The sequence below is a fragment of the Eubalaena glacialis genome, chromosome 15, assembly GCF_028564815.1.
Source record: "Eubalaena glacialis isolate mEubGla1 chromosome 15, mEubGla1.1.hap2.+ XY, whole genome shotgun sequence".
NCBI classification, from domain to species: domain Eukaryota; kingdom Metazoa; phylum Chordata; class Mammalia; order Artiodactyla; family Balaenidae; genus Eubalaena; species Eubalaena glacialis.
In genome coordinates, this window is record NC_083730.1 from 53,215,757 (window position 1) to 53,231,135 (window position 15,379).

The following is a 15,379-nucleotide window of genomic DNA, read 5'->3' on the forward strand; positions in this document are numbered from 1 at the left end:
AATTTATTTCTAGTTTTAAGGCAATGTTTGGCCAATTTCCCTGGACAGATCTTTTCAGTCCCATCCCATCAGAAAGTCTGCAAGAAGACAGTGAACTCAGAAGCAAGGTTTACTCTGCCAGTCTTTGCCCATCTTTTGTCCTTTTGCCTTACTCAGGACCCCCTGGAAGGATTTACCTTGACACCCAAAGTAACTGCTCTTTTCCAAAGCAAAATATCCATCTTCGCATGTGTCACAGGAATCACCACCGACGTGGGACTTACAGTGACAGTCACCATCTAACTGCAGAACAATGAGTGGATGACAAAATTTGGTGAGATTACAGAATGTGCTAATCTTCAAGATTTCAAACTGGCTCATTGTGTCACATGAAGCAGGGTAGCCGGGATCTGAAAACTTCCATGAAGATGGCACTAACACCCTCCTGCAGAAACCCCACAATTAACTGCCAGTATATTCTACCGGCATCCCAGGAAAAATAGGCCCACGTTACCTGCCCGCACTCTCCAATTCCGCTCACGGTTCCCGCCACATGGCATTGGCATTCTGGGAAGATAAGAGAGCATCCTTGGACCAAGGTTACAAAAAAGGACAGTTCCGACTCTGGGAACAGGACACACCAGCAATACTACAATCACTTTCTAGCATGCCTCAGCAGAACTCCACTTTGCAGCAGTCAGGTCTAAAACTGAATTGCTTTCTGGGGTCAGCAGAACCCAGCAGCCAGATCAATACCATCTACCTACAAGGAGTACTGGTTTGTTTATGACCACTCATAAAAGACAAAAAGCTGCAACATCATGGGATTTTTAAATGATTCTAATGTCAAGGTCATTATTGATATGCTTACATGAAAATATACCCTATTAAAAGATATTCACTCCACTTAGCCATCTGAAGCTTGGTGTTTCCAAGTTCCTATACTGGCTTCAATCTAAGCATAAAATGAAAATAAAATTAAACCGGGAAGTGTAGATTATAAAAACAAGGCGGAAAAACCATTTATCAAGCAGCTGCTTTCTCAAACAACATGATACATATGGAAACAGGATATAAATCCCTTGCTGAGATTTTGAAAATGACAGAAGTTCTGCCAAAAGTGGGGGAAAAAAAAATCAAGACATTTATACAGAATTTCAAACAAACTGAACAGATTAAATCAATAGCTCTTTTGTGAGTTGAGTCACTGACGTAAAGAAAATCAAGAGGAAATTACAATATAGTAAAATATTGTTCGTAGGAAACCTCACCTGAACATCCACTGGGGTTTTCTTTGGCCAGATTCCAATATAATGGTTTGCAGATGCTACAAGTAGGACTTTCAACATGAAGCTTGCATCGGCAATGCCCCTTTAAAAGAAAATCAAACTAATGCTTGACATCTCAGAATTAAGAGGTTTCCAAACAAGTGTTCTGAACAAAGCTTGTCACAGAAATATATTTTGGTCACGAAATGTAAATTAAGTGTATCCAGGCGGAATAAAAGTACTGGGTTGATTTCAACAGTCTGCTAATTGATTTTGTTTTATTAGTTATTTATTTGTTATACACATAAGCCATATACGTGGTTAAAGCAAAATTGGAAAATTCAGAAAAAGAAAAAAAAATTTAACGACTCATTTATAACATTGTCATTATTTGTTGATTCTGTTACAGCATGGACTATAAATCTTAATGGAAAATATCTGAATATTTAACATGCTGAGAGGTAGTAGAAAATTATGTTTATCTGCAAGTGTGTCTATAATATGCCAGAGTCACTGCCTTGCTTAAACATCTTGAAGCCCCAGAGTGAAAAGGCAAAATGTCTCTCCCCTTTCCCTCCAGGGCCTGGAGTTCCAGCTTCTCCAAGCTCTGAGGCCAAGAAGACAGATAATTTCTTAAGTGCTTAGAAAATGAATCAGAATGCCATGGTATCGTGCTTGGAGTAATACCAAATAAATTGCAATTACTTTGTACACAGCTTAATTAAATGTGTACTGGCCTCTGATTTTCTTAATTTTAATTATGTATGGCAGGCTTATGTGCAGGTTTCCGGGGTGGCAACGCCCTCAGAGTAATGCTAGGACTCTACAATTCAAAGTTTAAATAAACCGTATTCTTTTGTTTTGGGCAGAAAATCACAATATCACATATGCACTTTGAAAAAGAGCAATGGTCTCTTCAAGCTATTTGGCCTCAGGTCTTATTTTAATTTACTTTTAATTTCAGGAAGCTCCCAAATGTGTGGGTCTCAAATAAGTATCAGAACAATAGTTAGAATCGCAACCCTTTTACAATCCTCTACTTACCAAACTGGAGTCCAGGGTTCCGGCTGGGTCACAGACACTGCTGGAGCCTGTATATGATTTAGAAGTGGTTTAAATGTCTGGGGTTTTAACGTTTGTTTGTCCCTTTGTTTTGATGTTTTGAGGGTATTTTTTGTTTTATTTTTGTTTTTTAAGTTTTACTTGTTTTTAAAACTGCTGCATCTACATTTGTATTTTTTGATAGATGGGTGGCAAGGACTTTGCATGTAATTCAGAAAAAGACACCTTGAACAATCTTCATGGTCCTTAATCCCCAAATCTCCCCTTTGGCCACTGAACAACTCTCTTCCTTGCCTACTACTAAAAAGTTCACTTCCAACTGATAACAAAGGAGACCGGGGAAAGGAGTCTAGAATTTTGAACATCGTTAGGGTTATCCAGAAGAGGGCAGTATTGTACCGAGAAATTTTTTAATTGTCCAATTAGATGTTACAGAATTTGTTAAGTATATTTTTTAGTTACTCAAGACAATTCTTTAACTATTCTTTAACAATTCTTTAACTATCCCCTTGTTCTCCACCTGTATTAAAATTATTTCTAAAATTAATTAATTTGCTTTCTTGCCTTTGTCAATATAGTATTACAAACCCAATGTAACAATCTCTTTTCAACAAATTAGGGTCTTACAGTGTCTCAGCATTACTATCACACGGCATTAAAAATGAAGAGGGAACTCCCTGGCGGTCCAGTGGTTAGGACTCGGCACTCTCACTGCCGAGGGCCTGGGTTCAATCCCTGGTCGGGGAACTAACATCCCACAAGCTGTGAGGCCAAAATAATAAATAAATAAAAAATAAAAATGAAGAGAGTTTGGGTAAGCCTGCTCTGAGCCTGCTTTTTCAAATAATTTAAATAAACCCATAATATGATCTTGTTTTCTTACATGTTGCTCCCTAGACTTTTTGCCTTTATTGTCTTTCTTTGTTTCAACTTCCCCCTTGATGATATTCTCTGTCTCTTCCATTTTTTTCTTTTTACAAATTTATTTATTTATTTTTGGCTGAGTTAGGTCTTCATTGCTGCACGCGGGCTTTCTCTAGTTGCGGCGAGTGGGGTCTACTCTTCGTTGCGGTGCGCGGGCTTCTCATTGCGGTGGCTTCTCTTGTTGCAGAGCACGGGCTTTAGGCATGCGGGTTTCAGTAGTTGTGGCTCGCGGGCTCAGTAGTTGTGGCTCACAGGCTCTAGAGCGCAGGCTCAGTAGTTGTGGCGCACGGGCTTAGTTGCTCCACGGCATGTGGGATCTTCCCGGACCAGGGCTCGAACCCCTGTCCCCTGCCTTGGCAGGCAGATTCTTAACCACTGCACCACCAGGAAAGCCCTCTGTCTCTTCCTTTTTTGATGCTCCTGAATTCTTCCGTAACAAGCCAACACAACCTTCCAGCTCCTTGTTGCTTTCCAACCGGGCCCCGCCCAGCCCTTGGCTCCTCCCCAAGCTGCCCAGCGGCTCCATCCAGCTCCAGGGAACTTGTCCTGGCTGCCCAGCCCCTCTGCCCACTGCTCAGCACTTCCTTCCACTCCCGACCCCGGGGAGGTGAGGACACCCAGCCTGGGACAGCCTTCTTCTCCAGGGACCTCCAGGCCTTCTCCAAAGTGAGCAGTCCCCTCTGACTGCTGGCTACTGTTGCCACCGGCAAGAAAGCCTGGTCTCTTGAGGATTCTGGTCAGCGAGGTTCTGGGGAATCAAGTTGGAGCAGCAGCCTTGTCTTCAGATGGTTCTGCGTGCCAGGCTCCAAGCGCCATCAGGAGCAGGAAGCGGTCTGAGAAAACCACAGTCTCCTGACGCAAAGTCTGGGTCAGCCTTTCACAAACACCCGCTTCTCAACAGAGAAAGGCTCTCTGAAAGCAGCAGTCAGGAGCTACTTGCCACTGGGGCCTGCACACTCCGGCGGCACAAGGAGATTCCTGGGCATCTTTGGTCTGTGCCCTGAGTCACCGAGCCCGGCACACTCTCATCTCTCGTATCACTGCAGGCATGAAGACCGACCCAGGACAGTGTTTCAATCCTTGGCTCACTCTTTCCAAACTGAATAGACTCTGGTCCACCCCACTCCCCGGCCCCTCACACCTGGGCCGATGTGTGATGACACCATCCCCCAGGAGGCTAGTGGCAGGCAAGAGAGGGGAGCAGAACCCCAGCAAAGCCCTGCTCTGCCTGCCTGCAGGGGGACCTGTTAGAACACCTGCAGGAAATTACGGGGCAGCCACATCGGTGCCGCCACCCAGGAGCAGAGAAAAGCCACTTTGGCTTGGGAAGGGAGACAAGGATGCTCAGCTTAGCGAACAGGGGTCACCTCTGCCACACTGCTACACAGAGAATTTACATGCAAGTCGAGAAACACAAATTTATGGGGACTTCCCTGGTGGCGCAGTGGTTAAGCCTCCACGCTCCCAGTGCAGGGGGCCCGGGTTAGATCTCTGGTCAGGGAACTAGATCCCACATGCATGCCACAACTAAGAGTTCGCATGCCACAACTAAGGAGCCCGCGAGCCACAACTAAGACCCAGTGCAACCAAATAAATATTAAAAAAAAAAAAGAAGAAAAGAAAAAGGAGAAACACAAATTTATAGCACACGAAATAATTTTTTAAATTTTAGGAATAAATCATTTTTAAATTTCTTTTAAGATGTATAACTGGTATACCCGTTTTCAATGGACTCAAACTGGGGAGGCACCAGGCAGATTAGGGTCAAAAGTGTAGCAGTGACCAGTGGTGGGTCTGCAGGGGTCTGCAGGCTTCTTTGGGATGCTGCCCGCACACACTTCAGAGAGGAACCCGCCCTCCGGCATTCTGATGTCTTCCCTTCCTTGGCAGTGGGGGAAATCAGAGGCATCTGAGAGACACCTGTCACACCGTTGTCCTGTGATCCCCGGCTGACACTCGCACTGTCCAGTCACTGGGCTGCACAGCGTCTGGTAGGAACCAAGGGCTGAACACTGGCAGGCTGGATGAAAAGACCTCAGTAAGACCCAGGGCAGGGGGGGCACAGGACCCGGATAAGAGTACGGAGGCAGGGCCAGAAAGACCCAAATGCAAGTTCCAGCTCCACCTCTTATCGGACATGGAATTTGAAACAAGTCGCCCGATTGCTCTAAGCCTCAGTTTCCCCTTTCGTAAATGGGAATAATATTAGCATCTACTTGATAAGATTGTTGCCAGGATTAGATAAAGATAATACTTGAAAGAGCTGGGTCCAATGCCCGTCTCATACTGAGCAATCAATAAATGCTGGGGGTTTTTCTGTTGTTAATTTCATACTGACCAAGATTGGCTGGTTGTGGATGAGGATTTGGGGGATGCTTCTTGCATTCAGTAATGGTGCTCATCAGAGGAAGACGCAGGGAACAGCTGATTGGGGATGTGAGTCAATGGAGAGGCCACATTAATTCTACATCCCACTGGGGATCAAGTGCAAACCATTCCAGTCCAGATTGGCCTACAGTGATCCCCTCCTTTTTCCCCCTCTTCTCATACTTAGTTTCTCAAGGTCAGGTGTAACTGAATAATCATGAAAAACGTGATGCAGGCAGGGTTGGGAATAGACAGGAAAAGCATCCCAGGTTCCCTTCCTCCCCCTCAAGCAGGTGACTAAACACGCGTGGATGGAGAGAAGAGATTCTGGACATTCCCCTCTCTACTCCTTCCTACTGGGTCAGGTTCCTACAGGTCCCTGCAGCTAATCTCCCACAGGGTGGCAGTTACTCAGCCTCACTCAGCACTCACTCTGCGAGGACCCGCTTCTGGGGAGAGGAGAGCGGTGGAAATGGCCCACTATTTCCTGAGCTGGAGGGTTTCACACCTTAAGAACTGGAAGGGACTGGAGAGATTATCTCGTTGAATTCCAGGGTTACATAGTGAAGTTCAGACGTTAAGTGACATGTCTGTCCAAGGTCACCGAATTAGCCTGTAGCAAAGGGCTTCAGTCTCTGGGGCAGACACATCCAGATTCAAGTAACAGCTCTGCCACTTAATAGCTGGGTGATCACGGGCATGTTGCTTAGCCTCTCCAAGCCTCAGTTTCCTCTTCTAGACACGAGCTGATGACAGTACCCGCCCCATGAGATCACTAGAGCATCGGCAGCCACAGACAAGAAGGGCAGTGTGTGCAGTGCTTGCTCTGTGAGCATTCACTCTTGCTAACATTACTATCGTGATCATCCGAGTCCCCCAGTGCTTGGGATGTGCTCTGTACACCATCCCACGCTGCATTCATGGGAATCAGTGGATTAGTATTCCTGACCTCCAAATTTATATTCAGTGTATGCGGTGAAAAAAAAAAAAAAAATATATATATATACACACACACACACACACACACACACACACACACGACCTTGTTTGCAAGGTTTCAAAAATTCCACACTTGTTGAGGCCTTGGGAAAGAAGAGATGAGATAAAGTGCCAATTCCAGTGATTTCTTTGCAGGCATCCTTAGGATCTGTAAAGGCCCACATCGTTAAGCCTTGGAGCACAGAGCTCCCATAGGGACGAGACCATGCCATTTTCATTCTCTTTGACAGCACTCGGCCCAGGCCCAGAAGCGGTGAGTTACTCTGACAGTGCTTTTCTGTGATAATAACAGTGGTAGCGTTTACCGGAGTTGTCACTAGAATCACAAAATAAACTCACTGCTGGAAGGGAATCTGGCTCGCTTTCTCATTTACAAGTTACCTGGGACTTCAACGGGCTATGTGACTTGTTCTGAGAGGCCCAGTTAGGAAGTGGCAGGCCTAGGAGCATTTACCATCCTTCCACCCTCCTATTTTACATGCATCCATCCAGCAGACCTTGATTTGAAGGCCTATTGTGTTCTACGGCCCCGTAACCAGGTGTCAGGGTGGAGGCAAATATGAGAAACACACATTCCCTGACCACATGGAGCTAGAACTCCAGCACAGGGGCTAGAGCGTTACTGACATGGTGCCGAGAAACTAAACGTAAGACAGAGGAAGAAACGGGCTGAGCGCCACTCAACCAGCGCTTGGCAGACAGCAGGACAAGGACTCAGCTCTTCTGCCGTCTAGGTCAGCATTCCTTCATGGCCCCATGTTCCCCGCAGGCCTGTCTGCAGAGATCAAGTTCCTCCCCAGGGTCGGATTACTGAGGAAACGTTCTTGGGCTTTGTGATGGTTAATGTTTTCATGTCAGCTAGGCTATAGCGCTCAGATGTTTGCGCAACACCAGTCTAGATGCTGCTGTAAAGGCGTTTTGTTAGACGTGACAAACATTTACATCAGCTGACCTTGAGTAAAGCAGGTTACTCTCCACGAAGTGGGTGGGCCTCATCCCATCAGTTGCAGACCTTACGAGAAAAGCCGGAGGTCCCAGAGGAAGAAGAAATTCCACCTCCAGAAGGCCTGTGGGCTCCAGCTGCGGCATCACCTCCTCCCTAGTCTCCAGCCTGCTGCCCTGCAGACTTTAGCCTTGTCAGCCCCCGCAATCCGGGAGCCGAGCCCTTAAAATAAATCTATCTATCTATACCCACATCTATCTATATATAGAGACACATATCCTGTGGGTTCTGTTCCTCTGGAGAACCCTAACACAGGTTCTTTCTGCTATTCTTCCTTTAAGGAAAGTGAAGGCAGAGAGGAAACACTCGTGCAGGCAGTCGGGGTAGCAGCAGCAGGAGCCTGGAGCACAGAGGTGGCAGCTCCAGCCAGCATCACGTGGGTGACGCCGACCCTGACTCCCAGGGCCAAAGGGGTTGTCCAGGGAGCCTCAGGAGACGCAGTTACACTCCAGAAGTGAAAACAAAGATGCAGCCTTAAATGCAGGTACATTATTTTAAATCCTGAATTCCTCAATCTGGCATCACACTTTGCATTTCAATCCAACTATCAGTGAAAGTTGTCAGATCCCAAACCCGAACCCCAACACTGGCAGCCTTTTCTCACTCTTGGAAATATTATAAGTCTTTACGAATATTTTAATTCTGCTCTTTGTTTTCAGCCAGGTCCTTCGGAGTTTCTGGAGTATTTTCTTCTCGTCTGCTCCTCACTGTGCTTTTGCTTTAAGACACTTTTATTCCCAAAGAGTATTAAAAAAAAAAAAGATAATAAAGGTCCAGGGAATCAGGGAGCTTGTCTGCTGTGCTCCCCCCAAATCTTCCAGCATCAGGCACAGTCTTGGTCCCTAGTACATGCCAGATAGATGTTTGTTAAATGAAGGGGTAAGCAGCTATTGAAATGCTCTTCCAGGTCCAGCCCTGTAGTTCTACTGATGTGCATTCTCTCCTTGACTCTTGCAGCGCTGCTGTGAGAGGGATTGCTCTGAGGGATGCCAGCTTCTTCCCCTGCAGTGAATAAGCTCACAGAGTGAGGCAACAGTACTAGACAACACAGAAATTGCAAGGGAAACAGAGCTCCTTATTGTTTCAGGGGTGTTCTCATTGCGCGTGATTTTAGAGCTTTTCCTTCTGTTGGAAAAGCAGGCTGGCGCCTTCTTTGGCGCTCTTCACTCAGAGCCGCAAAGCCAACATTTCAGTTCCACAGTACTTAGCACCCTCCACTTCTCTGGCTAACTGGGCTGAGAGCAGATCAGATCTACAGAAAATCCCAAGGCTTCTTCCAATCACCTCAATGTTCTCCTAGATACACCCTGAATTACAAAGCAAAGGGCCAGTTCAAAGCAAAATTGCACAGAACTTGGTCCAGCCCTATGGATTTTGTTTTCCCCCTTGGAAAGGCCGGGAGGGCTCTCCTGGGAGCATCCCAGGTCAGAAACTTTCCCCTGCTGTGCCTTCTGCCATCTGCCGGTGCATTTGGCTTCTTCCCGGGGCCAGTTTGTCAGATTCATGAGAATATGCTGACATGCAGAAGGAGGTTAATCTTGCACTGGTAACATATGTTGCCAGGACTTTTCTAAGGAAAAGTCTGCAACTACAACCCAAAGACTAGAGCAAACTCCAGTGGGGACAGTTCGGGCCCTGGGCCACTGCGGTTTGGGGGCAGCTGCACTTTGAGTACCTTCAGTGCCAAGTCATGGGAGGACCGCCGTCTCCACACTCCCACCCTCCTGGCCTGTTCTAAGTGCTGACTAGTTGCTACTTAGCAAACTGCACCAGAAAAAAAAAGGGGGAGGAGGAAGGAAAGAAGAGGAAGAGAAAAATGAAGAAGGTCAGAAAGGCAGGAATGACGACAGACGGAGAGGAGGAAAAGGGAACAGTAAACCCCCAAAGGACCAAGTTCCCAGAGAGTCGCGGTGTGTTTTGTGGTTGCAGATAAAGAGCTGAGTCAGACGTCAACACAAACGTAAAACTGAAATACACAGAGACAATTCTCTATGTGGCCTCACATCTACGATTTGACTTTCAGCTACAAGAGAAAACTGCAGGGCACTTGAGTGAGTCAAAAATAAACTGAGAAGGAGATAGCCTTGTGCTTAAAGTCTGGAGTAAATTAAGTTAATGCAAAACATAAACGCTGGACTGCAGTTGGAAAGCGCAATTGAGAAGGGTTTTAGACTTCTTTTTAAGAAGACTTTTTAAATTTTTAAAGCAATATAGAGCAAAGCCACACAAACATTTTTTGGCTAGAATATACTGGACCATCTGATGTAGCATTTGGGGCCACACTGGTTTGAGTCTAAAATTCCATGGGCCAAGCAATCAACTTCATCTAAGAAAGATCACAAAATACTGGGTCAGACCTTGATGCTAGACCAGATTCAGATTTCAGCATGTCTGGGCTTCAGCCACTGGCTTCAACGCTGCCCCCGAGGAAAAAATTTAAAAGATCACAAAAGCTGTTAGAAAAAGCAAGCACTAGAGAAGGGAGACCATCGCTGACAGAATGTAGGAGCATCCCAAACACTTCCAGAGCCTAATGGTTCAAATCTGGAGGAACAAACTTTAGGGCACATCTCTACACCCCGCCAGGAATGAGGCTGCCCTGAACCTTCTCCTCCTGCTTTTGTCCGACAGACCTCGTTTTCACTACTCTTAACCTTGCCTGCTCCCCACATAAGTCCCTCTAGACTTGGCCCCTAGTGGACCCTGAAATGGAAGGCCTCCATCCCGTCTCCCTCCTGCTAGTTCTTCTTCATTTGGTCAATGAGAGATTCAGTGCCTCCAGCTTAAAATGGAAATGTAAGCACCCCCAACTCGTGCTCCAAAACTTCATTATTTGGGACGTCTTTCAACAGAAACAATACATGTACAAGGACAAGGTGACCACACCAGACCATAGCACCAGCTCAGCACTGAATCTGCCTCTAGTATGATTCATACAACTCCAACATAAGCATCACCTGTACTGAGGTTTCCACAGGAAATGCACTGGGCATTCCAAATGCTAATACTGAACTTCTCTGGTTGAAGTCAAGGCAGAGAAACAAAAGATACCCCTTCCTTTCCTTACCCTTCCACCTGCCAGGTGACCTAAATCTCTGGGCAGGGACTGCCGAGAGCTTCTGTGGCCCGAGAGGCAAAGGCTGAGAAGTGGGGCAGAGGATAGAGGTCCAGGACAGGTCAGGGGATCAGGAGGAAAAAGAAGGGCTTGGGATATGGCACACAGACATCTATGCAAACAGGGAGATCAACCAGGATTGAGGCTACAGGCTCTTAAAATGATGTAGAGGGAAGTATGAGGCAGAGAAAGGAGGGTTAAAGGAATAGCAGCTACCGTACAGGTGAGTGCTTCCCGGGCTCTAAGAATTTTACACATCAGTACACACGTAACCCACACAACATGTCACAGGGTGGGCACTATTACCAGGAAACTGAGGAACAGAGCGGGTAAGAACTTGCCGAAGTTGATAGCTAGTGCGAACCTTGTTCTTTGCCACTTTGTCTCCTGCTGCGGGGAGGGACCTTCCTGCTCCTGCCCCACTCCCCCAGCTCCTTAGTGTGGCCGCCCTCATGGGTGACATGCCTCCGTACCGATGCTACCCTCCTCCTGTGCTCAGAGGCTGGAAGCTAGAAACAGCACTTCCCAGATTCTCCTGGAGCTGGGCTCTGGATGCCAATCGGGTTTTGCAAATAACTACTTGAATAAGATTAGAAAGGCTGAGCATTTCTGCTGCTGTGCCCTGGCTGGCTTCCTGGGGGCCTTGGATGGCCATGGAGGCAGAGGGACCGCAGTCCCCCTGTCCCTGAGCTGCATGGCAGGAGTCTGGACTTGACACCAGGAGCCTCCTTGGAAGCCCAGCCTGGAGCCTAACTGAGTCGGTCAGCACCTAATAACCCACAGCAAGTCCCTGCTGGGTTTAGTTCCGGCCCTGAGCCCTGACTGATCACCTTCCATTCTTCTCTCCCCTCATTTTCCCTACGACGTTAGCCACCGAGGAGAACAATGGCAGGCAATGGGAAGGAGGCGGAGAAGAAGAACGGGGGGCAAATTCATTCATTCATTTGCTGGTCACCCAACATTTACCGCACACCCATCATGCTCTAGGGACTGGGCCAGACTCCTCCCCTTCCCCTCCAGCGCCTTCAGTGACTCTTACTAGGATTGGGGACTAAGAGGCAAACCAAGTCTGTGGCTTTGTGCGTGCCGTTCCCTCTCCCGGAACACTCTGCCCCCCGCGCTTGTCTACTTGGCAGGTTCCTCAACACTATGCAGGTACCACTTCCTGTCCAGAGCCTGGATTTGTACCCAGGTGCTGACTCCAGAGCCCATGGGCTTGACCACCTAGGAGGAGGAAGAGTAAGGCTGAAAAGACAAAGGAGGGGAGGTGACATGGCCTGGCCCTGAGGACAGGCACATGTAACATACATATGTAGACCAGGGGCTCATTTATTAAACAATAGGCCACACAGCTCTGCCAAAAGGAGCCTCTGCATTTCCTCAGGCGGAATCTTACCTCGAGGGACTGATGATCACTACGTACGTGGGGCCCACTTACCTTGGCAAATAGGGAAGGAGTAGAAACCCCAGCGGCAGGCATCGCACCGAGGGCCCCCCACCCCGGGGCGGCACAGACACCGCCCGAGGGCATCACATATTTGGGGGAGAACTCCTGCCAGGTTACAGTCACAGCCTGCGAAGGGGAAGAGATTTTCAGAGGGGTCTCCATCCTCCATCCCTTCACCCACAGATTCTGAGTAATCTATGGTTTATATACCTTCCTAACCCAGAAGACTGCATCTTAAGGGGAGTAAAACATCTCTCCTGGAAAGATCAGAGATACCATTCAGAAACACCCAGGACAGGCACTGGTTTGCAAAGTACCTACAATCTTCTAGCATCTACCCCCGGGGGAACAATTTTTTTTCCCCAAACTGAGCCTTGTTTAGTAAAACTTCAACTTCATAGATTCCCATCGAATGACAATCTTGAATTAAACATATTCCTACCTCCATTTTTCAGAAGAAAAGAGATGAACACACATTTAGCCCTAGTAAGTGCCAGATGTGGCTTTGGGGGACCTCACTCGGCTTGTCTCAATCCTCCAGGCATGAGCCCTTCCCAGCAGGCAGGCTGCTTCCAGTCCTAAACCAGCACCTCTGCTCTGGCCGGCAGGTAACACCCCTCCCCTGGTTCCCTCTCAACCTTCAGGTCTCGGTCAGGAAGGCCTTCCCCACCCAGTCTGTACCAGCAGCTCCCCCTTCCCTCTCCCACTCTCTATTTAGCTGTGTTTGTCTTTCACACTTTAATTATTGAAATCACTTATTGGCCTCATGACTGACTTTGACCAGTGGAATGAGAGGAAAGTGCTGCTGTGGGATTTCAGAGCCCAGGTCACAAGAGGCTTTGTGGTTTCCATTCTCACCCTCTGCGAACCCTGAGACCACCAGGGAGGTACCCTGTCTGACCTCATCGAGGATAAAAGGCCACATGGAGAGAGACACGGAGCCCCAGCAGACCCTCCAGCAAGTCCGGCAGAAAGACTGCCCAGCCAAGCCACAGGATTGCGACAAATAACCCTTATTGTTATAAGCCACTAAATTTTGGGGTGATTTATTACATAGCAATAGAAGGAAACACCTATCAAACTGAAAACTTAGGGAGAGCTCACCTCAGGACTCCCACTGCCATGTACAGTATGTCTCAATCAACAAATGTTTCTCAAGAAGACAGGGCTCTTGCTTGACTTTATTATGGATGGATTAAATAATGAAGTCAAGCAAAAGCCCTGCAAGATAGGTAAGCATTTTATAGTTGAGGAAAAAGATGCTCAGAAAGGTTTTTTTTTTTTTTAGCAAGCATCTGCCTTTTAAAAAATTTATTTATTTATTTTTATTTTTGGCTGTGTTGGGTCTTCGTTTCTGTGTGAGGCTTTTCTCTAGTTGCTGCGAGCAGGAGCCACTCTTCATCGCGGTGCGCGGGCCTCTCACTGTCGCGGCCTCTCTTGTTGCGGAGCACAGGCTCCAGACGCGCAAGCTCAGTAGCTGTGGCTCACGGGCCGAGTTGCTCCGCGGCATGTGGGATCTTCCCAGACTAGGGCTCGAACCTTGTCCCCTGCACTGGCAGGCAGACTCTCAACCACTGCGCCACCAGGGAAGCCCCCAGAAAGGTTTTTTTAAAATAGATCTTTATTGGAGTATAATTGCTTCACAATACTGTGTTAGTTTCTGTTGTACAACAAAGTGAATCAGCCATGTGCATATATATATCCCCATATCCCCTCCCTCATGAGCCTCCCTCCCACCCTCCCTATCCCACCCCTCTAGGTCGTCGCAAAGCACCAAGATGATCTCCCTGTGCTATGCAGCTGCTTCCCACTAGCTATTTTACATTTGGTAGTGTATATATGTCTATGCTACTCTCACTTCGCCCCAGCTTCCCCCTCTCCCCACCCTGTGTCCTCAAGTCCATTCTCTATGGCTACATCTTTATTCCTGCCCTGCCACTAGGTTCATCAGTACCATTTTTTTTTTTAGATTCCATATATGTGCATTAGCATACGGTATTTGTTTTTCTCTTTCTGACTTACTTCACTCTGTATGACAGACTCTAGGTCCATCCACCTCACTACAAATAACTCAATTTCATTTATTTTTATGGCTGAGTAATATTCCATTGTATATATGTGCCACATCTTCTTTCTCCATTCATGTGTCGATGGACATTTAGGTTGCTAGAAAGGTTAATTAACTTGCCCAAGGTCACACAGCCAGAGGAGCTAAGCAGGGCTTTGAACCCAGGTCTGTCTGATTCTAAAGCCCATGCCCTTTCTATGATGCCAAGAATACAAGCTGATAACTGATTTTAAAAGCTGTGTTCAAGGTATGTTCCAGATTAGTGTATGTATTCAAACCATTCTCATATTTAAAACATCTACATTTCTATCAAGAACATTAGCATCGGTGGGAAGCAGCCGCATAGCACAGGGAGATCAGCTCGGTGCTTTGTGACCACCTAGAGGGGATACGGAGGGTGGGAGGGAGACTCAAGAGGGACGGGATATGGGGATATATGTATACATACAGCTGACTCACTTTGTTGTACAGCAGAAACTAACACAACATTGTAAAGCAATTATACTTAATAAAGATTAAAAAAAACCAAGAACACTAGCATCTAAACCTGCAACATGGTCCCTTGAGGAAGATCCTGAAAGACTCAAAGATTTGACTGGGTTCCCCCTACTTCTCAAGGAAGGGAAGTCTCATGCATTTCAGAAAGGTTTTCTACGAGGGTTAGAATAATAGATAATCTGAAAAGTTAGCTAAATCCCACTTCTTCCCTTTGCCCTTTTTCAGGTAAAAGGTTAGTAACAAAGTTGTGGAATTATTTTTTTACAATAATTAAGAAGAAAAAGATCAGGGTAAATCAGAGCAACTTTACAGTCTTTGCATAATCTCTAACTTGTTTATACTTCAACAGTCACCTAACTTGACAAAAAAGGGCACTGGATGTGTCCAAGGGCATATTCATCACAAGAGAAGCCTTGGAACCCAGGCTGGCACGAGCACCGCCCTGCCTGTCCATCACAGCAGCTGTCCGTCACAGCAGCTGTCCATCACAGCAGCTGTCCATCACAGCAGCTGTCCATCACAGCAGCTGTCCATCACAGCTGCCATACAAGGTCCCAATGCCAGGGCCCCATAGGCTGAGAACACCGCAGGGAAATGCAAAGGTTTACTGTCAATTACAGTCTTGGCATTAGACCAGGCATTGGAATTC

General features: G+C 46.9%; 1 protein-coding gene across 2 annotated transcripts in view; it reads right to left on the reverse strand.

Moving 5' to 3' along the window:
* Positions 1 to 15,379, reverse strand: part of LAMA3 (laminin subunit alpha 3) — a 233,763-nt gene that overhangs the window by 130,383 nt on the left and 88,001 nt on the right. For both annotated transcript variants that reach the window (XM_061170276.1, XM_061170275.1), the window contains exons 12-17: positions 12,156 to 12,290; positions 5,118 to 5,253; positions 2,292 to 2,340; positions 1,251 to 1,350; positions 494 to 546; positions 177 to 282 (exon numbers count right to left, since the gene is read on the reverse strand). In XM_061170276.1, the coding sequence (XP_061026259.1) occupies positions 177 to 282; positions 494 to 546; positions 1,251 to 1,350; positions 2,292 to 2,340; positions 5,118 to 5,253; positions 12,156 to 12,290 (579 nt within the window). The remainder of the gene's footprint in view (positions 1 to 176; positions 283 to 493; positions 547 to 1,250; positions 1,351 to 2,291; positions 2,341 to 5,117; positions 5,254 to 12,155; positions 12,291 to 15,379) is intronic.